General features: G+C 42.6%; 1 protein-coding gene across 2 annotated transcripts in view; it reads right to left on the bottom strand.

The window, feature by feature from the left end:
- The window catches only part of LOC139757449 (uncharacterized), a 652064-nt gene that overhangs the window by 433142 nt on the left and 193297 nt on the right, over window positions 1-25625 (bottom strand). For both annotated transcript variants that reach the window (XM_071677974.1, XM_071677975.1), the window contains exon 8: window positions 23258-23388. In XM_071677974.1, coding sequence (XP_071534075.1) covers window positions 23258-23388 — 131 coding nt within the window. The remainder of the gene's footprint in view (window positions 1-23257; window positions 23389-25625) is intronic.

Here is a 25625-nt window from a genome sequence, read left to right on the forward strand (position 1 = left end):
GTTGGAGGTGGAGGGAACGAGGAGAAGAGGGAGACCAAATTGGAGGTGGAAAGATGGAGTGAAAAAGATTTTGTGTGATCGGGGCCTGAACATGCAGGAGGGTGAAAGGAGGGCAAGGAATAGAGTGAATTGGAGCGATGTGGTATACCGGGGTTGACGTGCTGTCAGTGGATTGAATCGGGGCATGTGAAGCGTCTGGGGTAAACCATGGAAAGCTGTGTAAGTATGTATATTTGCGTGTGTGGACGTATGTATATACATGTGTATGGGGGTGGGTTGGGCCATTTCTTTCGTCTGTTTCCTTGCGCTACCTCGCAAACGCGGGAGACAGCAGCAAAAAAAAAAAAAAAAAAATATATAAATATATATATATATATATATATATATATATATATATATATATATATATATATATAATTCCCTGGGGATAGGGGAGAAAGAATACTTCCCAGTATTCCCTGCGTGTCGTAGAAGGCGACTAAAAGGGAAGGGAGCAGGGGGCTGGAAATCCTCCCCTCTCGTTTTTTTTTTTTTTTTTTTTTTTTTTTTCCCAAAAGAAGGAACAGAGAAGAGGTCCAGGTGAGGATATTCCCTCAAAGGCCCAGTCCTCTGTTCTTAACGCTACCTCGCTATCGCGGGAAATAGCGAATAGTATGAAAAAAAAAAAAATATATATATATATTATCCCTGGGGGTAGGGGATTAAGAATATTTCCCACGTATTCCCTGCGTGTCGTAGAAGGCGACTAAAAGGGCAGGGAGCGGGGGGCTGGAAATCCTCCCCTCTCGTTTATTTTTAATTTTCCAAAAGAAGGAACAGAGGGGGCCAGGTGAGAATATTCCAAAAAGGCCCAGTTCTCTATTCTTAACGCTACCTCGCTAACGCGGGAAATGGCGAATAGTATGAAAAAAAAAAAAAAAAATATACATATATATATATATATATATATATATATATATATATATATATATATATATATATATATATATGGGAGGGTATTGATTGAGAGGGTGAAGGCATGTACAGAGCATCAGAGTGGGGAAGAGCAGTGTGGTTTCACAAGTGGTAGAGGATGTGTGGATCAGGTGTTTGCTTTGAAGAATGTATGTGAGAAATACTTAGAAAAGCAAATGGATTTGTATGTAGCATTTATGGATCTGGAGAAGGCATATGATAGAGTTGATAGAGATGCTCTGTGGAAGGTATTAAGAATATATGGTGTGGGAGGAAAGTTGTTAGAAGCAGTGAAAAGTTTTTATCGAGGATGTAAGGCATGTGTACGTGTAGGAAGAGAGGAAAGTGATTAGGTTCTCAGTGAATGTAGGTTTGCGGCAGGGGTGTGTGATGTCTCCATGGTTGTTTAATTTGTTTATGGATGGGGTTGTTAGGGAGGTAAATGCAAGAGTTTTGGAAAGAGGGGCAAGTATGAAGTCTGTTGGGGATGAGAGAGCTTGGGAAGTGAGTCAGTTGTTGTTCGCTGATGATACAGCGCTGGTGGCTGATTCATGTGAGAAACTGCAGAAGCTGGTGACTGAGTTTGGAAAAGTGTGTGGAAGAAGAAAGTTAAGAGTAAATGTGAATAAGAGCAAGGTTATTAGGTACAGTAGGGTTGAGGGTCAAGTCAATTGGGAGGTGAGTTTGAATGGAGAAAAACTGGAGGAAGTGAAGTGTTTTAGATATCTGGGAGTGGATCTGGCAGCGGATGGAACCATGGAAGCGGAAGTGGATCATAGGGTGGGGGAGGGGGCGAAAATCCTGGGGGCCTTGAAGAATGTGTGGAAGTCGAGAACATTATCTCGGAAAGCAAAAATGGGTATGTTTGAAGGAATAGTGGTTCCAACAATGTTGTATGGTTGCGAGGCGTGGGCTATGGATAGAGTTGTGCGCAGGAGGATGGATGTGCTGGAAATGAGATGTTTGAGGACAATGTGTGGTGTGAGGTGGTTTGATCGAGTGAGTAACGTAAGGGTAAGAGAGATGTGTGGAAATAAAAAGAACGTGGTTGAGAGAGCAGAAGAGGGTGTTTTGAAGTGGTTTGGGCACATGGAGAGGATGAGTGAGGAGAGATTGACCAAGAGGATATATGTGTCGGAGGTGGAGGGAACAAGGAGAAGAGGGAGTCCAAATTGGAGGTGGAAAGATGGAGTGAAAAAGATTTTGTGTGATCGGGGCCTGAATATGCAGGAGGGTGAAAGGAGGGCAAGGAATAGAGTGAATTGGAGTGATGTGGTATACCGGGGTTGACGTGCTGTCAGTGGATTGAAGCAAGGCATGTGAAGCGTCTGGGGTAAACCATGGAAAGCTGTGTAGGTATGTATATTTGCGTGTGTGGATGTATGTATATACATGTGTATGGGGGGGGGGGGTTGGGCCATTTCTTTCGTCTGTTTCCTTGCGCTACCTCGCAAACGCGGGAGACAGCGACAAAGTATAATAAATATAAATATATATATATATATATATATATATATATATATATATATATATGGGAGGGTATTGATTGAGAGGGTGAAGGCATGTACAGAGCATCAGATTGGGGAAGAGCAGTGTGGTTTCAGAAGTGGTAGAGGATGTGTGGATCAGGTGTTTGCTTTGAAGAATGTATGTGAGAAATACTTAGAAAAGCAAATGGATTTGTATGTAGCATTTATGGATCTGGAGAAGGCATATGATAGAGTTGATAGAGATGCTCTGTGGAAGGTAGTAAGAATATATGGTGTGGGAGGAAAGTTGTTAGAAGCAGTGAAAAGTTTTTATCGAGGATGTAAGGCATGTGTACGTGTAGGAAGAGAGGAAAGTGATTGGTTCTCAGTGAATGTAGGTTTGCGGCAGGGGTGTGTGATGTCTCCATGGTTGTTTAATTTGTTTATGGATGGGGTTGTTAGGGAGGTAAATGCAAGAGTCCTGGAAAGAGGGGCAAGTATGAAGTCTGTTGGGGATGAGAGAGCTTGGGAAGTGAGTCAGTTGTTGTTCGCTGATGATACAGCGCTGGTGGCTGATTCATGTGAGAAACTGCAGAAGCTGGTGACTGAGTTTGGAAAAGTGTGTGAAAGAAGAAAGTTAAAAGTAAATGTGAATAAGAGCAAGGTTATTAGGTACAGTAGGGTTGAGGGTCAAGTCAATTGGGAGGTGAGTTTGAATGGAGAAAAACTGGAGGAAGTGAAGTGTTTTAGATATCTGGGAGTGGATCTGGCAGCGAATGGAACCATGGAAGCGGAAGTGGATCATAGGGTGGGGGAGGGGGCGAAAATCCTGGGGGCCTTGAAGAATGTGTGGAAGTCAAGAACATTATCTCGGAAAGCAAAAATGGGTATGTTTGAAGGAATAGTGGTTCCAACAATGTTGTATGGTTGCGAGGCGTGGGCTATGGATAGAGTTGTGCGCAGGAGGATGGATGTGCTGGAAATGAGATGTTTGAGGACAATGTGTGGTGTGAGGTGGTTTGATCGAGTGAGTAACGTAAGGGTAAGAGAGATGTGTGGAAATAAAAAGAACGTGGTTGAGAGAGCAGAAGAGGGTGTTTTGAAGTGGTTTGGGCACATGGAGAGGATGAGTGAGGAGAGATTGACCAAGAGGATATATGTGTCGGAGGTGGAGGGAACAAGGAGAAGAGGGAGATCAAATTGGAGGTGGAAAGATGGAGTGAAAAAGATTTTGTGTGATCGGGGCCTGAATATGCAGGAGGGTGAAAGGAGGGCAAGGAATAGAGTGAATTGGAGCGATGTGGTATACCGGGGTTGACATGCTGTCAGTGGATTGAAGCAAGGCATGTGAAGCGTCTGGGGTAAACCATGGAAAGCTGTGTAGGTATGTATATTTGCGTGTGTGGTCGTATGTATATACATGTGTATGGGGGGAGGGGTTGAGGCATTTCTTTCGTCTGTTTCATTGCGCTACCTCGCAAACGCGGGAGACAGCGACAAAGTATAATAAATATAAATAAATAATATATATATATATATATATATATATATATATATATATATATATATATATATATATATATATATATATATATATATATATATCGTCCAAATGCCTCTCTCTTCTCTTTCACTAATAATCTTACTTCTTCATCCCACCACTCACTACCCTTTCTAATCAACCCACCTCCCACTCTTCTCATGCCACAAGCATCTTTTGCGCAATCCATCACTGATTCCCTAAATACATCCCATTCCTCCCCCACTCCCCTTACTTCCATTGTTCTCACCTTTTCCATTCTGTACTCAGTCTCTCCTGGTACTTCCTCACACAAGTCTCCTTCCCAAGCTCATTTACTCTCACCACCCTGTTCATCCCAACATTCACTCTTCTTTTCTGAAAACCCATACAAATCTTCACCTTAGCCTCCACAAGATAATGAGCAGACATCCCTCCAGTTGCACCTCTCAGCACATTAACATCCAAAAGTCTCTCTTTCGCGCGCCTGTCAATTAACACGTAATCCAATAACGCTCTCTGGCCATTTCTCCTGCTTACATACGTATACTTATGTATATCTCGCTTTTTAAATGAGGTATTCCCAATCACCAGTCCTTTTTCAGCACATAAATCTACAAGCTCTTCACCATTTCCATTTACAACACTGAACACCCCATGTATACCAATTATTCCCTCAACTGCCACATTACTCACCTTTGCATTCAAATCACCCATCACTATAACCCGGTCTCGTGCATCAAAACCACTAACACACTTATTCAGCTGCTCCCAAAACACTTGCCTCTCATGATCTTTCTTCTCATGCCCAGGTGCATATGCACCAATAATCACCCATCTCTCTCCATCAACTTTCAGTTTTACCTATATTAATCGAGAATCTACTTTCTTACATTCTATCACATACTCCCACAATGCAATTGAGTGGGAGATGTATAAAAGAAAGAGACAGGAGGTCAAGAGAAAGGTGCAAGAGGTGAAAAAGAGGGTAAATGAGAGTTGGGGTGAGAGAGTATCATTAAATTTTAGGGAGAATAAAAAGATGTTCTGGATGGAGGTAAATAAAGTTCGTAAGACAAGGGAGCAAATGGGAACTTCAGTGAAGGGCGCAAATGGGGAGGTGATAACAAGTAGTGGTGATGTGAGAAGGAGATGGAGTGAGTATTTTGAAGGTTTGTTGAATGTGATTGATGATAGAGTGGCAGATATAGGGTGTTTTGGTCGAGGTGGTGTACAAAGTGAGAGGGTTAGGGAAAATGATTTGGTAAACAGAGAAGAGGTAGTAAAAGCTTTGCGGAAGATGAAAGCCGGCAAGGCAGCAGGTTTGGATGGTATTGCAGTGGAATTTATTAAAAAATGGGGTGACTGTATTTTTGACTGGTTGGTAAGGTTATTTAATGTATGTATGACTCATGGTGAGGTGCCTGAGGTTTGGCGGAATGCGTGCATAGTGACATTGTACAAAGGCAAAGGGGATAAGAGTGAGTGCTCAAATTACAGAGGTATAAGTTTGTTGAGTATTCCTGGTAAATTATATGGGAGGGTATTGATTGAGAGGGTGAAGGCATGTAAAGAGCATCAGATTGGGGAAGAGCAGTATGGATTCAGAAGTGGTAGAGGATGTGTGGATCAGGTGTTTGCTTTGAAGAATGTATGTGAGAAATACTTAGAAAAGCAAATGGATTTGTATATATCATTTATGGATCTGGAGAAGGCATATGATAGAGCTGATAGAGATGCTCTGTGGAAGGTATTAAGAATATATGGTGTGGGAGGCAAGTTGTTAGAAGCAGTGAAAAGTTTTTATAGAGGACGTAAGGCATGTGTACGTGTAGGAAGAGAGGAAAGTGATTGGTTCTCAGTGAATGTAGGTTTGCGGCAGGGGTGTGTGATGTCTTCATGGTTGTTTAATTTGTTTATGGATGGGGTTGTTAGGGAGGTGAATGCAAGAGTTTTGGAAAGAGGGGCAAGTATGAAGCCTGTTGTGGATGAGTGAGCTTGGGAAGTGAGTCAGTTGTTGTTCGCTGATGATACAGCGCTGGTGGCTGATTCATGTGAGAAACTGCAGAAGCTGGTGACTGAGTTTGGTAAAGTGTGTGAAAGAAGAAAGTTAAGAGTAAATGTGAATAAGAGCAAGGTTATTAGGTACAGTAGGGTTGAGGGTCAAGTCAATTGGGAGGTAAGTCTGACTGGAGAAAAACTGGAGGAAGTAAAGTGTTTTAGATATCTGGGAGTGGATCTGGCAGCGGATGGAACCATGGAAGCAGAAGTGAACCATAGGGTGGGGGAGGAGGCGAAAATCCTGGGAGCCTTGATGAATGTGTGGAAGTCGAGAACATTATCTCGGAAAGCAAAAATGGGTATGTTTGAAGGAATAGTGGTTCAAACAATGTTGTATGGTTGCGAGGCGTGGGCTATGGATAGAGTTGTGCGCAGGAGGATGGATGTGCTGGAAATGAGATGTTTGAGGACAATGTGTGGTGTGAGGTGGTTTGATCGAGTGAGTAACGTAAGGGTAAGAGAGATGTGTGGAAATAAAAAGAACGTGGTTGAGAGAGCAGAAGAGGGTGTTTTGAAGTGGTTTGGGCACATGGAGAGGATGAGTGAGGAGAGATTGACCAAGAGGATATATGTGTCGGAGGTGGAGGGAACAAGGAGAAGAGGGAGATCAAATTGGAGGTGGAAAGATGGAGTGAAAAAGATTTTGTGTGATCGGGGCCTGAATATGCAGGAGGGTGAAAGGAGGGCAAGGAATAGAGTGAATTGGAGTGATGTGGTATACCGGGGTTGACATGCTGTCAGTGGATTGAAGCAAGGCATGTGAAGAGTCTGGGGTAAACCATGGAAAGCTGTGTAGGTATGTATATTTGCGTGTGTGGACGTATGTATATACATGTGTATGGGGGGAGGGGTTGAGCCATTTCTTTCGTCTGTTTCATTGCGCTACCTCGCAAACGCGGGAGACAGCGACAAATTATAATAAATATAAATAAATAATATATATATATATATATATATATATATATATATATATATATATATATATATATATATATATATATATATATATATATATATCGTCCAAATGCCTCTCTCTTCTCTTTCACTAATAATCTTACTTCTTCATCCCACCACTCACTACCCTTTCTAATCAACCCACCTCCCACTCTTCTCATGCCACAAGCATCTTTTGCGCAATCCATCACTGATTCCCTAAATACATCCCATTCCTCCCCCACTCCCCTTACTTCCATTGTTCTCACCTTTTCCATTCTGTACTCAGTCTCTCCTGGTACTTCCTCACACAAGTCTCCTTCCCAAGCTCATTTACTCTCACCACCCTGTTCATCCCAACATTCACTCTTCTTTTCTGAAAACCCATACAAATCTTCACCTTAGCCTCCACAAGATAATGAGCAGACATCCCTCCAGTTGCACCTCTCAGCACATTAACATCCAAAAGTCTCTCTTTCGCGCGCCTGTCAATTAACACGTAATCCAATCACGCTCTCTGGCCATTTCTCCTGCTTACATACGTATACTTATGTATATCTCGCTTTTTAAACGAGGTATTCCCAATCACCAGTCCTTTTTCAGCACATAAATCTACAAGCTCTTCACCATTTCCATTTACAACACTGAACACCCCATGTATACCAATTATTCCCTCAACTGCCACATTACTCACCTTTGCATTCAAATCACCCATCACTATAACCCGGTCTCGTGCATCAAAACCACTAACACACTTATTCAGCTGCTCCCAAAACACTTGCCTCTCATGATCTTTCTTCTCATGCCCAGGTGCATATGCACCAATAATCACCCATCTCTCTCCATCAACTTTCAGTTTTACCTATATTAATCGAGAATCTACTTTCTTACATTCTATCACATACTCCCACAATGCAATTGAGTGGGAGATGTATAAAAGAAAGAGACAGGAGGTCAAGAGAAAGGTGCAAGAGGTGAAAAAGAGGGTAAATGAGAGTTGGTGATGTAAGAAGGAGATGGAGTGAGTATTTTGAAGGTTTGTTGAATGTGATTGATGATAGAGTGGCAGATATAGGGTGTTTTGGTCGAGGTGGTGTACAAAGCGAGAGGGTTAGGGAAAATGATTTGGTAAACAGAGAAGAGGTAGTAAAAGCTTTGCGGAAGATGAAAGCCGGCAAGGCAGCAGGTTTGGATGGTATTGCAGTGGAATTTATTAAAAAAGGGGGTGACTGTATTGTTGACTGGTTGGTAAGGTTATTTAATGTATGTATGACTCATGGTGAGGTGCCTGAGGTTTGGCGGAATGCGTGCATAGTGACATTGTACAAAGGCAAAGGGGATAAGAGTGAGTGCTCAAATTACAGAGGTATAAGTTTGTTGAGTATTCCTGGTAAATTATATGGGAGGGTATTGATTGAGAGGGTGAAGGCATGTAAAGAGCATCAGATTGGGGAAGAGCAGTATGGTTTCAGAAGTGGTAGAGGATGTGTGGATCAGGTGTTTGCTTTGAAGAATGTATGTGAGAAATACTTAGAAAAGCAAATGGATTTGTATATATCATTTATGGATCTGGAGAAGGCATATGATAGAGCTGATAGAGATGCTCTGTGGAAGGTATTAAGAATATATGGTGTGGGAGGCAAGTTGTTAGAAGCAGTGAAAAGTTTTTATAAAGGATGTAAGGCATGTGTACGTGTAGGAAGAGAGGAAAGTGATTGGTTCTCAGTGAATGTAGGTTTGCGGCAGGGGTGTGTGATGTCTTCATGGTTGTTTAATTTGTTTATGGATGGGGTTGTTAGGGAGGTGAATGCAAGAGTTTTGGAAAGAGGGGCAAGTATGAAGCCTGTTGTGGATGAGTGAGCTTGGGAAGCGAGTCAGTTGTTGTTCGCTGATGATACAGCGCTGGTGGCTGATTCATGTGAGAAACTGCAGAAGCTGGTGACTGAGTTTGGTAAAGTGTGTGAAAGAAGAAAGTTAAGAGTAAATGTGAATAAGAGCAAGGTTGTTAGGTACAGTAGGGTTGAGGGTCAAGTCAATTGGGAGGTAAGTCTGACTGGAGAAAAACTGGAGGAAGTAAAGTGTTTTAGATATCTGGGAGTGGATCTGGCAGCGGATGGAACCATGGAAGCAGAAGTGAACCATAGGGTGGGGGAGGGGGCGAAAATCCTGGGAGCCTTGATGAATGTGTGGAAGTCAAGAACATTATCTCGGAAAGCAAAAATGGGTATGTTTGAAGGAATAGTGGTTCCAACAATGTTGTATGGTTGCGAGGCGTGGGCTATGGATAGAGTTTTGTGCAGGTGGGTGGATGTACTGGAAATGAGATGTTTGAGGACAATGTGTGGTGTGAGGTGGTTTGATCGAGTAAGTAACGTAAGGGTAAGAGAGATGTGTGGAAATAAAAAGAGTGTGGTTGAGAGAGCAGAAGAGGGTGTTTTGAAATGGTTTGGGCACATGGATAGAATGAGTGAGGAAAGATTGACCAAGAGGATATATGTGTCGGTGGTGGAGGGAACGAGGAGAAGTGGGAGACCAAATTGGAGGTGGAAAGATGGAGTGAAAAAGATTTTGAGTGATCGGAGCCTGAACATGCAGGAGGGTGAAAGGAGGGCAAGGAATAGAGTGAATTGGATTGATGTGATATACCGGGGTTGACGTGCTGTCAGTGGATTGAATCAGGGCATGTGAAGCGTCTGGGGTAAACCATGGAAAGTTGTGTGGGGCCTGGATGTGGAAAGGGAGCTGTGGTTTCGGGCATTATTTCATGACAGCTAGAGACTGAGTGTGAATGAATGGGGCCTTTGTTGTCTTTTCCTAGTGCTACCTCGCACACATGAGGGGGGAGGGGGATGGTATTCCATGTGTGGCGAGGTGGCGGTGGGAATGAATAAAGGCAGTGTGAATTGTGTGCATGGGTATATATGCATGTGTCTGTGTGTGTATATATATGTGTACATTGAGATGTATAGGTATGTATATTTGCATGTGTGGACGTGTATGTATATACACTGTGTATGGGGGTGGGTCGGGCCATTTCTTTCGTCTGTTTCCTTGCGCTACCTCGCAAACGCGGGAGACAGCGACAAAGGAAAATAAAAATAAATAATATAAATATAAATATATATATATTTTTTTTTTTTTTATACTTTGTCGCTGTCTCCCGCGTTTGCGAGGTAGCGCAAGGAAACAGACGAAAGAAATGGCCCAACCCTCCCCATACACATGTACATACACACGTCCACACACGCAAATATACATACCTACACAGCTTTCCATGGTTTACCCCGGACGCTTCACATGCCTTGATTCAATCCACTGACAGCACGTCAACCCCTGTATACCACATCGCTCCAATTCACTCTATTCCTTGCCCTCCTTTCACCCTCCTGCATGTTCAGGCCCCGATCACACAAAATCCTTTTCACTCCATCTTTCCACCTCCAATTTGGTCTCCCTCTTCTCCTCGTTCCCTCCACCTCCGACACATATATCCTCTTGGTCAATCTTTCCTCACTCATTCTCTCCATGTGCCCAAACCATTTCAAAACACCCTCTTCTGCTCTCTCAACCACGCTCTTTTTATTTCCACACATCTCTCTTACCCTTACGTTACTTACTCGATCAAACCACCTCACACCACACATTGTCCTCAAACATCTCATTTCCAGCACATCCATCCTCCTGCGCACAACTCTATCCATAGCCCACGCCTCGCAACCATACAACATTGTTGGAACTACTATTCCTTCAAACATACCCATTTTTGCTTTCCGAGATAATGTTCTCGACTTCCACACATTTTTCAAGGCTCCCAGAATTTTCGCCCCCTCCCCCACCCTATGATCCACTTCCGCTTCCATGGTTCCATCCGCTGCCAGATCCACTCCCAGATATCTAAAACACTTCACTTCCTCCAGTTTTTCTCCATTCAAACTCACCTCCCAATTGACTTGACCCTCAACCCTACTGTACCTAATAACCTTGCTCTTATTCACATTTACTCTTAACTTTCTTCTTCCACACACTTTACCAAACTCAGTCACCAGCTTCTGCAGTTTCTCACATGAATCAGCCACCAGCGCTGTATCATCAGCGAACAACAACTGACTCACTTCCCAAGCTCTCTCATCCCCAACAGACCTCATACTTGCCCCTCTTTCCAAGACTCTTGCATTTACCTCCCTAACAACCCCATCCATAAACAAATTAAACAACCATGGAGACATCACACACCCCTGCCGCAAACCTACATTCACTGAGAACCAATCACTTTCCTCTCTTCCTACACAGTACACATGCCTTACATCCTCGATAAAAACTTTTCACTGCTTCTAACAACTTGCCTCCCACACCATATATTCTTAATACCTTCCACAGAGCATCTCTATCAACTCTATCATATGCCTTCTCCAGATCCATAAATGCTACATACAAATCCATTTGCTTTTCTAAGTATTTCTCACATACATTCTTCAAAGCAAACACCTGATCCACACATCCTCTACCACTTCTGAAACCACACTGCTCTTCCCCAATCTGATGCTCTGTACATGCCCTCACCCTCTCAATCAATACCCTCCCATATAATTTACCAGGAATACTCAACAAACTTATACCTCTGTAATTTGAGCACTCACTCTTATCCCCTTTGCCTTTGTACAATGGCACTATGCACGCATTCCGCCAATCCTCAAGCACCTCACCATGAGTCATACATACATTAAATAACCTTACCAACCAGTCAACAATACAGTCACCCCCTTTTTTTAATAAATATATATATATATATATATATATATATATATTTTTTTTTTTTTTTTATACTTTGTCGCTGTCTCCCGCGTTTGCGAGGTAGCGCAAGGAAACAGACGAAAGAAATGGCCCAACCCCCCCCCCATACACATGTACATACACACGTCCACACACGCAAATATACATACCTACACAGCTTTCCATGGTTTACCCCAGACGCTTCACATGCCTTGATTCAATCCACTGACAGCACGTCAACCCCTGTATACCACATCGCTCCAATTCACTCTATTCCTTGCCCTCCTTTCACCCTCCTGCATGTTCAGGCCCCGATCACACAAAATCTTTTCACTCCATCTTTCCACCTCCAATTTGGTCTCCCTCTTCTCCTCGTTCCCTCCACCTCCGACACATATATCCTCTTGGTCAATCTTTCCTCACTCATTCTCTCCATGTGCCCAAACCATTTCAAAACACCCTCTTCTGCTCTCTCAACCACGCTCTTTTTATTTCCACACATCTCTCTTACCCTTACGTTACTTACTCGATCAAACCACCTCACACCACACATTGTCCTCAAACATCTCATTTCCAGCACATCCATCCTCCTGCGCACAACTCTATCCATAGCCCACGCCTCGCAACCATACAACATTGTTGGAACCACTATTCCTTCAAACATACCCATTTTTGCTTTCCGAGATAATGTTCTCGACTTCCACACATTTTTCAAGGCTCCCAAAATTTTCGCCCCCTCCCCCACCCTATGATCCACTTCCGCTTCCATGGTTCCATCCGCTGACAGATCCACTCCCAGATATCTAAAACACTTCACTTCCTCCAGTTTTTCTCCATTCAAACTCACCTCCCAATTGACTTGACCCTCAACCCTACTGTACCTAATAACCTTGCTCTTATTCACATTTACTCTTAACTTTCTTCTTCCACACACTTTACCAAACTCAGTCACCAGCTTCTGCAGTTTCTCACATGAATCAGCCACCAGCGCTGTATCATCAGCGAACAACAACTGACTCACTTCCCAAGCTCTCTCATCCCCAACAGACTTCATACTTGCCCCTCTTTCCAAGACTCTTGCATTTACCTCCCTAACAACCCCATCCATAAACAAATTAAACAACCATGGAGACATCACACACCCCTGCCGCAAACCTACATTCACTGAGAACCAATCACTTTCCTCTCTTCCTACACGTACACATGCCTTACATCCTCGATAAAAACTTTTCACTGCTTCTAACAACTTGCCTCCCACACCATATATTCTTAATACCTTCCACAGAGCATCTCTATCAACTCTATCATATGCCTTCTCCAGATCCATAAATGCTACATACAAATCCATTTGCTTTTCTAAGTATTTCTCACATACATTCTTCAAAGCAAACACCTGATCCACACATCCTCTACCACTTCTGAAACCACACTGCTCTTCCCCAATCTGATGCTCTGTACATGCCTTCACCCTCTCAATCAATACCCTCCCATATAATTTACCAGGAATACTCAACAAACTTATACCTCTGTAATTTGAGCACTCACTCTTATCCCCTTTGCCTTTGTACAATGGCACTATGCACGCATTCCGCCAATCCTCAGGCACCTCACCATGAGTCATACATACATTAAATAACCTTACCAACCAGTCAACAATACAGTCACCCCCTTTTTTTAATAAATATATATATATATATATATATATATATATATATATATATATATATATATATATATTTTATTTATTATACTTTGTCGCTGTCTCCCGCGTTTGCGAGGTAGCGCAAGGAAACAGACAAAAGAAATGGCCCAACCCCCCCCCCCCATACACATGTATATACATACGTCCACACACGCAAATATACATACCTACACAGCTTTCCATGGTTTACCCCAGACGCTTCACAGGCCTTGATTCAATCCACTGACAGCACGTCAACCCCGGTATACCACATCGCTCCAATTCACTCTATTCCTTGCCCTCCTTTCACCCTCCTGCATGTTCAGGCCCCGATCACACAAAATCTTTTTCACTCCATCTTTCCACCTCCAATTTGGTCTCCCTCTGCTCCTTGTTCCCTCCACCTCCGACACATATATCCTCTTGGTCAATCTTTCCTCACTCATCCTCTCCATGTGCCCAAACCACTTCAAAACACCCTCTTCTGCTCTCTCAACCACGCTCTTTTTATTTCCACACATCTCTCTTACCCTTACGTTACTCACTCGATCAAACCACCTCACACCACACATTGTCCTCAAACATCTCATTTCCAGCACATCCATCCTCCTGCGCACAACTCTATCCATAGCCCACGCCTCGCAACCATACAACATTGTTGGAACCACTATTCCTTCAAACATACCCATTTTTGCTTTCCGAGATAATGTTCTCGACTTCCACACATTCTTCAAGGCCCCCAGAATTTTCGCCCCCTCCCCCACCCTATGATCCACTTCCGCTTCCATGGTTCCATCCGCTGCCAGATCCACTCCCAGATATCTAAAACACTTCACTTCCTCCAGATTTTCTCCATTCAAACTCACCTCCCAATTGACTTGACCCTCAACCCTACTGTACCTAATAACCTTGCTCTTATTCACATTTACTCTTAACTTTCTTCTTCCACACACTTTACCAAACTCAGTCACCAGCTTCTGCAGTTTCTCACATGAATCAGCCACCAGCGCTGTATCATCAGCGAACAACAACTGACTCACTTCCCAAGCTCTCTCATGCCCAACAGACTTCATTCTTGCCCCTCTTTCCAAAACTCTTGCATTTACCTCCCTAACAACCCCATCCATAAACAAATTAAACAATCATGGAGACATCACACACCCCTGCCGCAAACCTACATTCACTGAGAACCAATCACTTTCCTCTCTTCCTACACGTACACATGCCTTACATCCTCGATAAAAACTTTTCACTGCTTCTAACAACTTTCCTCCCACACCATATATTCTTAATACCTTCCACAGAGCATCTCTATCAACTCTATCATATGCCTTCTCCAGATCCATAAATGCTACATACAAATCCATTTGCTTTTCTAAGTATTTCTCACATACATTCTTCAAAGCAAACACCTGATCCACACATCCTCTACCACTTCTGAAACCACACTGCTCTTCCCCAATCTGATGCTCTGTACATGCCTTCACCCTCTCAATCAATATCCTCCCATATAATTTACCAGGAATACTCAACAAACTTATACCTCTGTAATTTGAGCACTCACTCTTATCCCCTTTGCCTTTGTACAATGGCACTATGCACGCATTCCGCCAATCCTCAGGCACCTCACCATGAGTCATACATACATTAAATAACCTTACCAACCAGTCAACAATACAGTCACCCCCTTTTTTAATAAATTCCACTGCAATACCATCCAAATATATATATATATATTTTTTTTTTTGCTTTGTCGCTGTCTCCCGCGTTTGCGAGGTAGTGCAAGGAAACAGACGAAAGAAATGGCCCAACCCACCCCCATACACATGCATATACATACGTCCACACACGCAAATATACATACCTACACAGCTTTCCATGGTTTACCCCAGACGCTTCACATGCCTTGATTCAATCCACTGACAGCACGTCAACCCCGGTATACCACATCGCTCCAATTCACTCTATTCCTTGCCCTCCTTTCACCCTCCTGCATGTTCAGGCCCCGATCACACAAAATCTTTTTCACTCCATCTTTCCACCTCCAATTTGGTCTCCCTCTTCTCCTCGTTCCCTCCACCTCCGACACATATATCCTCTTGGTCAATCTTTCCTCACTCATTCTCTCCATGTGACCAAAGCATTTCAAAACACCCTCTTCTGCTCTCTCAACCACGCTCTTTTTATTTCCACACATTTCTCTTACCCTTACGTTACTTACTCGATCAAACCACCTCACACCACACATTGTCCTCAAACATCTCATTTCCAGCACATCCATCCTCCTGCGCACAACTCTATCCATAGTCCACGCCTCGCAACCATACAACATTGTTGGAACCACTATTCCTTCAAACATACCCATTTTTGCTTTCCGAGATAATGTTCTCGACTTCCACACATTCTTCAAGGCTCCCAGAATTTTCGCCCCCTCCCCCACCCTATGATCCACTTCCGCTTCCATGTTTCCATCCGCTGCCAGATCCACTCCCAGATATCTAAAACACTTTACTTCCTCCAGTTTTTCTCCATTCAAACTCACCTCCCAATTGACTTGACCCTCAACCCTACTGTACCTAATAACCTTGCTCTTATTCACATTTACTCTTAACTTTCTTCTTTCACACACTTTACCAAACTCAGTCACCAGCTTCTGCAGTTTCTCACATGAATCAGCCACCAGCGCTGTATCATCAGCGAACAACAACTGACTCACTTCCCAAGCTCTCTCATCCCCAACAGACTTCATACTTGCCCCTCTTTCCAAAACTCTTGCATTCACCTCCCTAACAACCCCATCCATAAACAAATTAAACAACCATGGAGACATCACACACCCCTGCCGCAAACCTACATTCACTGAGAACCAATCACTTTCCTCTCTTCCTACACGTACACATGCCTTACATCCTCGATAAAAACTTTTCACTGCTTCTAACAACTTGCCTCCCACACCATATATTCTTAATACCTTCCACAGAGCATCTCTATCAACTCTATCATATGCCTTCTCCAGATCCAGAAATGCTACATACAAATCCATTTGCTTTTCTAAGTATTTCTCACATACATTCTTCAAAGCAAACACCTGATCCACACATCCTCTACCACTTCTGAAACCACACTGCTCTTCCCCAATCTGATGCTCTGTACATGCCTTCACCCTCTCAATCAATACCCTCCCATATAATTTGCCAGGAATACTCAACAAACTTATACCTCTGTAATTTGAGCACTCACTCTTATCCCCTTTGCCTTTGTACAATGGCACTATGCACGCATCCCGCCAATCCTCAGGCACCTCACCATGAGTCATACATACATTAAATAACCTTACCAACCAGTCAACAATACAGTCACCCCCTTTTTTAATAAATTCCAATGCAATACCATCCAAACCTGCTGCCTTGCCGGCTTTCATCTTCCGCAAAGCTTTCACTACCTCTTCTCTGTTTACCAAATCATTTTCCCTAACCCTCGCACTTTGCACACCACCTCGACCAAAACACCCTATATCTGCCACTCTATCATCAAACACATTCAACAAACCTTCAAAATACTCACTCCATCTCCTTCTCACATCACCACTACTTGTTATCACCTCCCCATTTGCGCCCTTCACTGAAGTTCCCATTTGCTCCCTTGTCTTACACACTTTATTTACCTCCTTCCGGAACATCTTTTTATTCTCCCTAAAATTTAATGATACTCTCTCACCCCAACTCTCATTTGCCCTTTTTTTCACCTCTTGCACCTTTCTCTTGACCTCCTGTCTCTTTCTTTTATACGTCTCCCACTCAATATCATTTTTTCCCTGCAAAAATAGTCCAAATGCCTCTCTCTTCTCTTTCACTAATACTCTTACTTCTTCATCCCACCACTCACTACCCTTTCTAATCAACCCACCTCCCACTCTTCTCATGCCACAAGCATCTTTTGCGCAATCCATCACTGATTCCCTAAATACATCCCATTCCTCCCCCACTCCCCTTACTTCCATTGTTCTCACCTTTTTCCATTCTGTACTCAGTCTCTCCTGGTACTTCCTCACACAAGTCTCCTTCCCAAGCTCACTTGTGCTATATATATATATATATATATATATAGCACAAGGGAAGAAACGAAAGAATGGCCCAACCCTCCCACATACACATGTATATACATAAAAGCCCACACTCGCACATATTCTTACCTATATATTTCAACGTATATATACATATACATACACAGACATTTACATATATGTACATGTACATATTCATACTTGCTGCCTTCATTAATTCCTGTCGCCATCCCGTCACATATGAAATAGCACACACACACACACACACATACACATCCCCTACATGCATGATGTATTACTAGGAAAAGACAAAAAAGGCCCCATGAGTTCACACCCAGGCTCTAGCTGTCATCTGTGATGTACCAAAACCATAGCTCCCTTTCCACATCCAGGGCCCACGAAACTTTCCATGGCTTACCACAGATGATTCATGTGCCCTGGTTTAATCCACGGACAGCACATCAACCCCTTTAAACCACATTGTTCCAATTCACTCTTTTTCTTGCATGCCTTTCACCCACCTGTATGTTCGGGTCCAGATTGCTCAAAATCTTTCTCACTCCATCCTTTCACTTCCAATTTGGTCTCCTGCTTCTCCTCATTCCCTCTACCTCTGGCACATAGATCCTCTTTGTCAATCTTTCCTCACTCATTGTCTCCATGTGACCAAACTATTTCAACACACCCTCTTCTGTTCTCTCAACCACACTTTTCATTACCACACATCTCTTACCCTTTCATTACTTAATCAAACTACCTCATAGAGTAAATGTGAATAAGAGCAAGGTTATTAGGTTTAGTAGGGTTAAAGGACAGGGTTGAAGGAGAAGTTTGTTGGGAAGTAAGTCTGAATGGAGAAAAATTGAAGGAAGTGTTGTGTTTTCAATACCTTGAAGTGGGCTTGGCAATGAATGGAACTATGGAAGCAAAAGTTAGTCATAAGGTGGGGGAGGGGGTGAAGGTTCTAGGAGTGATGAAGAATGTGTGGAAAGCAAGCACATTATCTCCGACAACAAAATGAGTATGTTTGAAGGATTAGTAGTTCTAACAATATCATACGAGCGTGAGGCATCAGCTATGGATAGGGTTGTACAGAGTGATGTGTCGGAAATGAAATGCTTGAGGACAACATGTGGTGTGAGGTGGTTTGATCAAGTAAGTAATGAAAGGGTAAGAGAGATGTGTGGCAATAAGGAGAGTGTAGTTGAGAGAGAAGAGAGCATGTTGAAATGGTTGGACATATGGAGAGAATGAGTGAGGAAAGGTTAAAAAGATGATATATGTGTTGGAGGTGGATGGAACAAAAAGCTGGAGACCAAACTGGAGGTGGAAGGATGGAATGAAACAGATTTTGAGTGATCAAGACCTGAACATGGAGGAGGAAGAAGGGCATGCATGGAATAGAGTGAATTGGAACAATGTGGCATACTGGGGTCGACGTGGTATCAATGTGAAGAGTCCAGAGTAAACCATGGAGAGGTCTGTGGGGCTTGGATGCGGATTGGGAGCTGTAGATGCGGTGCATTACAGAGGTGCTAGATTATGAGTGTGAGCAGATGTGGCCTTTCTTCGTCTGTTTCCTGGTGCTACCTCGCTATTTTCAACAAGTTTATAAAAAGCCAAAATAATGGAAAATATCTTTCAACTGAGGAAGTCTACATTCTCAATGAGATGGTTGGGCCAAATGATAATCATTAGGTCATGGTTTTCCACCTCATTATATGAAGAAAAGAGACTTGCTCTGCCTTTCCTTAATATTACATATGACAGACTATTTAAACAGAAGAAGGAGTCACGCGGGGAGTGCTCATCCTCCTCGAAGGCTCAGATTGGGGGGTCTAAATGTGTGTGGATGTAACCAAGATGAGAAAAAAGGAGAGATAGGTAGTATGTTTGAGGAAAGGAACCTGGATGTTTTGGCTCTGAGTGAAACGAAGCTCAAGGGTAAAGGGGAAGAGTAGTTTGGGAATGTCTTGGGAGTAAAGTCAGGGGTTAGTGAGAGGACAAGAGCAAGGGAAGGAGTAGCAGTACTCCTGAAACAGGAGTTGTGGGAGTATGTGATAGAGTGTAAGAAAGTAAACTCTACATTGACATGGGTAAAACTGAAAGTTGATGGAGAGAGATGGGTGATTATTGGTGCATATGCACCTGGGCATGAGAAGAACGATCATGAGAGGCAAGTGTTTTGGGAGCAGCTGAATGAGTGTGTTAGTGGTTTTGATGCACAAGTCCGGGTTATAGTGATGGGTGATTTGAATGCAAAGGTGAGTAATGAGGCAGTTGAGGGAATAATTGGTATACATGGGGTGTTCAGTGTTGTAAATAGAAATGGTGAAGAGCTTGTAGATTTATGTGCTGAAAAAGGACTGGTGATTGGGAATACCTGGTTTAAAAAGAGAGATATACATAAGTATACGTATGTAAGTAGGAGAGATGGCCAGAGAGTGTTATTGGATTACGTGTTAATTGACAGGCGCACGAAAGAGAGACTTTTGGATGTTAATGTGCTGAGAGGTGCAACTGGAGGGATGTCTGATCATTATCTTGTGGAGGTGAAGGTGAAGATTTGTAGAGGTTTTCAGAAAAGAGAGAATGTTGGGGTGAAGAGAGTGGTGAGAGTAAGTGAGCTTGGGAAGGAGACTTGTGTGAGGAAGTACCAAGAGAGACCGAGTACAGAATGGAAAAAGGTGAGAACAAAGGAGGTAAGGGGAGTGGGGGAGAAATGGGATGTATTTAGGGAAGCAGTGATGGCTTGCGCAAAAGATGCTTGTGGCATGAGAAGCGTGGGAGGTGGGTTGATTAGAAAGGGTAGTGAGTGGTGGGATGAAGAGGTAAGATTATTAGTGAAAGAGAAGAGAGTGGCATTTGGATGATTTTTGCAGGGAAAAAATGCAACTGAGTGGGAGATGTATAAAAGAAAGAGGCAGGAGGCCAAGAGAAAGGTGCAAGAGGTGAAAAAGAGGGCAAATGAGAGTTGGGGTGAGAGAGTATCATTAGATTTTAGGGAGAATAAAAAGATGTTTTGGAAGGAGGTAAATAAAGTGCGTAAGACAAGGGAGCAAATGGGAACTTCAGAAGGGAGCTAATGGGGAGGTGATAACAAGTAGTGGTGATGTGAGGGGATGGAGTGAGTATTTTGAAGGTTTGTTGAATGTGTTTGATGATAGAGTGGCAGATATAGGGTGTTTTGGTCGAGGTGGTGTGCAAAGTGAGAGGGTTAGGGAAAATGATTTGGTAAACAGAGAAGAGGTAGTAAAAGCTTTGCGGAAGATGAAAGCTGCCAAGGCAGCAGGTTTGGATAGTATTGCAGTGGAATTTATTAAAAAAGGGAGTGGCTGTTTTGTTGACTGGTTGGTAAGGTTATTCAATGTATGTATGATTCATGGTGAGGTGTCTGAGGATTGGCGGAATGCGTGCATAGTGACATTGTACAAAGGCAAAGGGGATAAGAGTGAGTGCTCAAATTACAGAGGTTTAAGTTTGTTGAGTACTCCTGGTAAATTATATGGGAGGGTATTGATTGAGAGGGTGAAGGCATGTACAGAGCACCAGCTTGGGGAAGAGCAGTGTGGTTTCAGAAGTCGTAGAGGATGTGTGGATCAGATGTTTGCTTTGAAGAATGTATGTGAGAAATACTTAGAAAAGCAAATGGATTTGTATGTAGCATTTCTGGATCTGGAGAAGGAATATGATAGAGTTGATAGAGATGCTCTGTGGAAGGTATTAAGAATATATGGTGTGGGAGGCAAGTTGTTAGAAGCAGTGAAAAGTTTTTATCGAGGATGTAAGGCATGTGTACGTGTAGGAAGAGAGGAAAGTGATTGGTTCTCAGTGAATGTAGGTTTGCGGCAGGGGTGTGTGATGTCTCCATGGTTGTTTAATTTGTGTATGGATGGGGTTGTTAGGGAGGTGAATGCAAGAGTTTTGGAAAGAGGGGCAAGTATGCAGTCTGTTGTGGATGAGAGAGCTTAGGAAGTGAGTCAGTTGTTGTTCACTGATGATACAGCGCTGGTGGCTGATTCATGTGAGAAACTGCAGAAGCTGGTGACTGAGTTTGGTAAAGTGTGTGAAAGAAGAAAGTTAAGAGTAAATGTGAATAAGAGCAAGGTTATTAGGTACAGTAGGGTTGAGGGACAAGTCAATTGGGAGTTAAGTTTGAATGGAGAAAAACTGGAGGAAGTAAAGTGTTTTAGCAGATGGAACCATGGAAGCGGAAGTGAATCATAGGGTTGGGGAGGGGGCGAAAATTCTGGGAGCCTTGAAGAATGTGTGGAAGTTGAGAACATTATCTCGGAAAGCAAAAATGCGTATGTTTGAAGGAATGATGGTTCCAACAATGTTGTATGGCTGCGAGGCGTGGGCTATGAATAGAGTTGTGTGCAGGAGGGTGGATGTGCTGGAAATGAGATGTTTGAGGACAATATGTGGTGTGAGGTGGTTTGATCGAGTAAGTAATAATAGGGTAAGAGAGATGTGTGGAAATAAAAAGAGTGTGGTTGAGAGAGCAGAAGAGGGTGTTTAGAAATGGTTTGGTCACATGGAGAGAATGAGTGAGGAAAGATTGACCAAGAGGATATATGTGTCTGAGGTGGAGGGTACGAGGAGAAGTGGGAGACCAAATTGGAGGTGGAAAGATGGTGTGAAAAGATTTTGAGTGATCGGGGCCTGAACATGCAGGAGGGTGAAAGGCGTGCAAGGAATAGAGTGAATTGGAACGATGTGGTATACCGGGGTCGACGTGCTGTCAGTGGATTGAACCAGGGAATGTGAAGCGTCTGGGGTGAACCATGGAAAGTTCTGTGGGGCCTGGATGTGGAAAGGGAGCTGCGGTTTCGGTGCATTATTACATGACAGCTAGAGACTGAGTGTGAATGAATGGGGCCTTTGTTGTCTTTTCCTAGCGCTACCTCGCACACATGAGGGGGAGGGGGTTGTTATTCCATGTGGGGCGGGGTGGCGATGGGAATAAATAAAGGCAGACAGTATGAATAATGTACATGTGTATATATGTATATGTCTGAGTGTGTATATATATATGTGTGCATTGAGATGTATAGGTATGTATATTTGCATGTGTGGACGTGTATGTATATACATGTGTATGTAGGTGGGTTGGGCCATTCTTTCGGCTGTTTCCTTGCGCTACCTCGCTAACGCTGGAGACAGCGACAAAGCAAAATAAATAAATAATAAATATATTTAAATCTTTAAAGTTTTTTGACCCCCTAGAATTTTATCAACCCCCTGTTAACCCCTAGACATCTATTGATCCCCTACACAATTATATAGACACCTTGGGCGTCTATAACAATGTCTCCAGGAACCAATAGTCCAGAGGATGGCAAAAGATTGCAAAATTAGGAGTGCTGAATTATGGGGAAAGGCAAGAGGCCTTAAATTTGCCCACGTTGGAAGAGAGACGAATAAAGGGTAACATGATAGTATCCTTTAAGAATTTAAATCATTTTGATTAAGTGAATAATAAACAGTTCCCTGAAAGGTGAAAGGATAAAACAAGCAGAGGCCATAACATGAAGTTAAGCAAGACACTTTAAAGATATAAAGAAGTACTTTTATAAGATAGGAACAGTGGACAAATTTACTAAAGTATATCGTGAGAATGTTAATGGAAACAGCATACATTAATTTAAGAAGCTGACTGTAGAAAAAGTTCAGGAGATGGGCCTCCAAGACTGTAGAGCTCCCTCCTCCCCACACAGTATATATAAGGATTCACAAGCAAGTAATTAATTACAACCTCCTCTCAAGAATAATCTAAAGGATAGAAAGAAAGGAAAAAGCCAAACCTGTGCTGCAATTTGCTTCTTTCTTGCTTGAGCAAAGTTTACAAAAGTGCGAGAGGTTTTAGGTCTTGAGACAGGGGAGTGTGATTCCTCTGGCATCTTTGGTTCTTCTTGATGTTCTTGTACTGCTTCAGCTGAAACGAAAATAAAACATAATGAGTGCAGATAGAAGAAAAGGAGTAATCTACTGTTCAATGTAAAATTCACCAGCAAGGGAACTAGTAGAATTTCTTTTCATCTTCCTATATTTGAAATGCGTTCTTCACCTACACAGCAAGTTAGCTCATGCAAGCACTTCCTCCATACACCAGTCTTACATCTCTGGATATTACTCCACAATCACATCTATCTATCTATCTATATCTCAGATGTCCATTCCCTTTGGAAGCTCCCTCAAGGGGGTGACCACGGAAAAAGTTTCTCCATAACTGGTGAATTACAGTGCCACTTCTTAGCCTTTCCATGCTTTATCCTTAACAGGCCACTGGCAGAGGGCAACTCTAGCACAATATTTCCAGAGGCTCCCACCTAGTGTTCCTACAAACTACTTTAAACTATTGTTCCACGCAACTACTACCTAAATATTCATAACCTACTACTTCTACATAACACTCCAGTCTAATGTTTCTACCTACTGCTTTTATCTACTGCTCCTACCATTTTACCAAAAGGCAAGGCTAACACATAGTGCTCAACACAGGAAAATCTAGAGTTATGAAGAATGAGTTGTAAGAGTTAAGTGTTGTTTGTGGACACAGTGCCAGCAATCTATGTGTGGGTGAGGCGGAAAGAAAAGACAGCTACCTGGGTCAGAGGAGTACAACTTTACAGCCACTGAAATGATGACTCACTATGCAGATGCCACTAACCCTCCTGATACCCAAGTAAGTAGTAGTGGTAATACACCTTCCTGGTCAGTGGCTGCCTCCCAACAACTATCTACCTGCCACAGACACATATGTCTCAATAATGTATCCCTTAATTCTCTCCTATTTCACCCTCAGCATAACTCTACATTCTTTTTTAGGAAGCTGAAATGACAGGCAAATATATGCTTTAATCATGAGCATCTCATATAACTTAATACCTTCACGTATTTCTGCATTTGTGACCTTGTGTGTTTGTGCATACCTTTTTCAAGGCTGAACTGTAGAACACAGAATCCCCAAATTTTGGCTGTAGTTACACAAGAAACTGGGCTAGTTTTTAGGCTACTGTACATTAGCCTTAAAGGCCAATGAAGGCAACCAAAGGTCATTCCAGCTTTATAGATTATACTTAGTTCACTGCTCTCTTTTAAAACATCTGACCTATCTACCTTAAATTATAATGAAGACACCTCAAGATCATGTGAAGGAAGCAAGGACACAGGTTCATTTAAAACAATATGAATTAAGTATCCCTTATAGGACAACGGTCTGCTAATGTGTCATAGGCTAAAAAAGGCCATAATCAAGGTTCAGATGTACTATAGTTTCATGGGGCACCTAGAGCACCTAAGTTCAGAAGTAGGCATGTCAAAATTTAGACAAGGTTTTAAGTTGGACCTGAAGGCTGTCCTCAGGCCAGTAAAGGCCATCAAATGCCATCCTATCTTTACGTAATATACTTAGTTCACTGCACTAATTATAATACACCACCGAATTTTCAGCAACTGATGGTTCTGCACCTCCTTTAATCTGGACAAAATTACGTGAGGGAACTTGAAATTACCATGGCCACCAGACTAGTTTACTGGGCAGCCAAAGATGGCGTTGTGTGTAGGTTGCGCTTATTTAGATTCTTTATACTGCACTTGTTGGTGGTGATGCCGCAATTCTGTGAGATTCTTACCTTATTTTGCTTAAATTTAACCCTAGCTATGGCTTCTAAGACATATGACAGTGTCAGTACTGGTGTCAAACATAAACACCAGTCCATATTGATCCAGATAAAGTAGAACTGTTGAAAGAAATAGACCATGGTGTTTCGGTGCATAAGCTGCGTGACATCTATAGTACTGGTTCATCAACTATTTATGATATGAAGTTTATGATATGATGAAGAAAAGGGAGAAAATATTGAAATTCTGAGCAGACAGCAATTTCAAGAAGCAAATGATTAGAAAAACTATGAAAGATGGTAAGAGTTCTGAGCACGATCGAGTGATGTTGGAATGGTTGGGAACATCGACGAAGGGGGCTTCTGGGGAGGTGATAACAAGTAGTGGTGATGTTAGAAGGAGATGAAGTGAACATTTTGAAGGTTTGTTGAATATGTTAGATGACAGAGTGGCAGATACAGGGTGTTTTGGTCGAAGTGGTGTGAAAAATGAGAGGGTTAGGGAGAATGATTTGGTAAATAGAGAAGAGGTAAAAGCTTACCAGAAGGT

Source organism: Panulirus ornatus, chromosome 26 (assembly GCF_036320965.1).
Source record: "Panulirus ornatus isolate Po-2019 chromosome 26, ASM3632096v1, whole genome shotgun sequence".
In the NCBI taxonomy this organism is placed as follows: domain Eukaryota; kingdom Metazoa; phylum Arthropoda; class Malacostraca; order Decapoda; family Palinuridae; genus Panulirus; species Panulirus ornatus.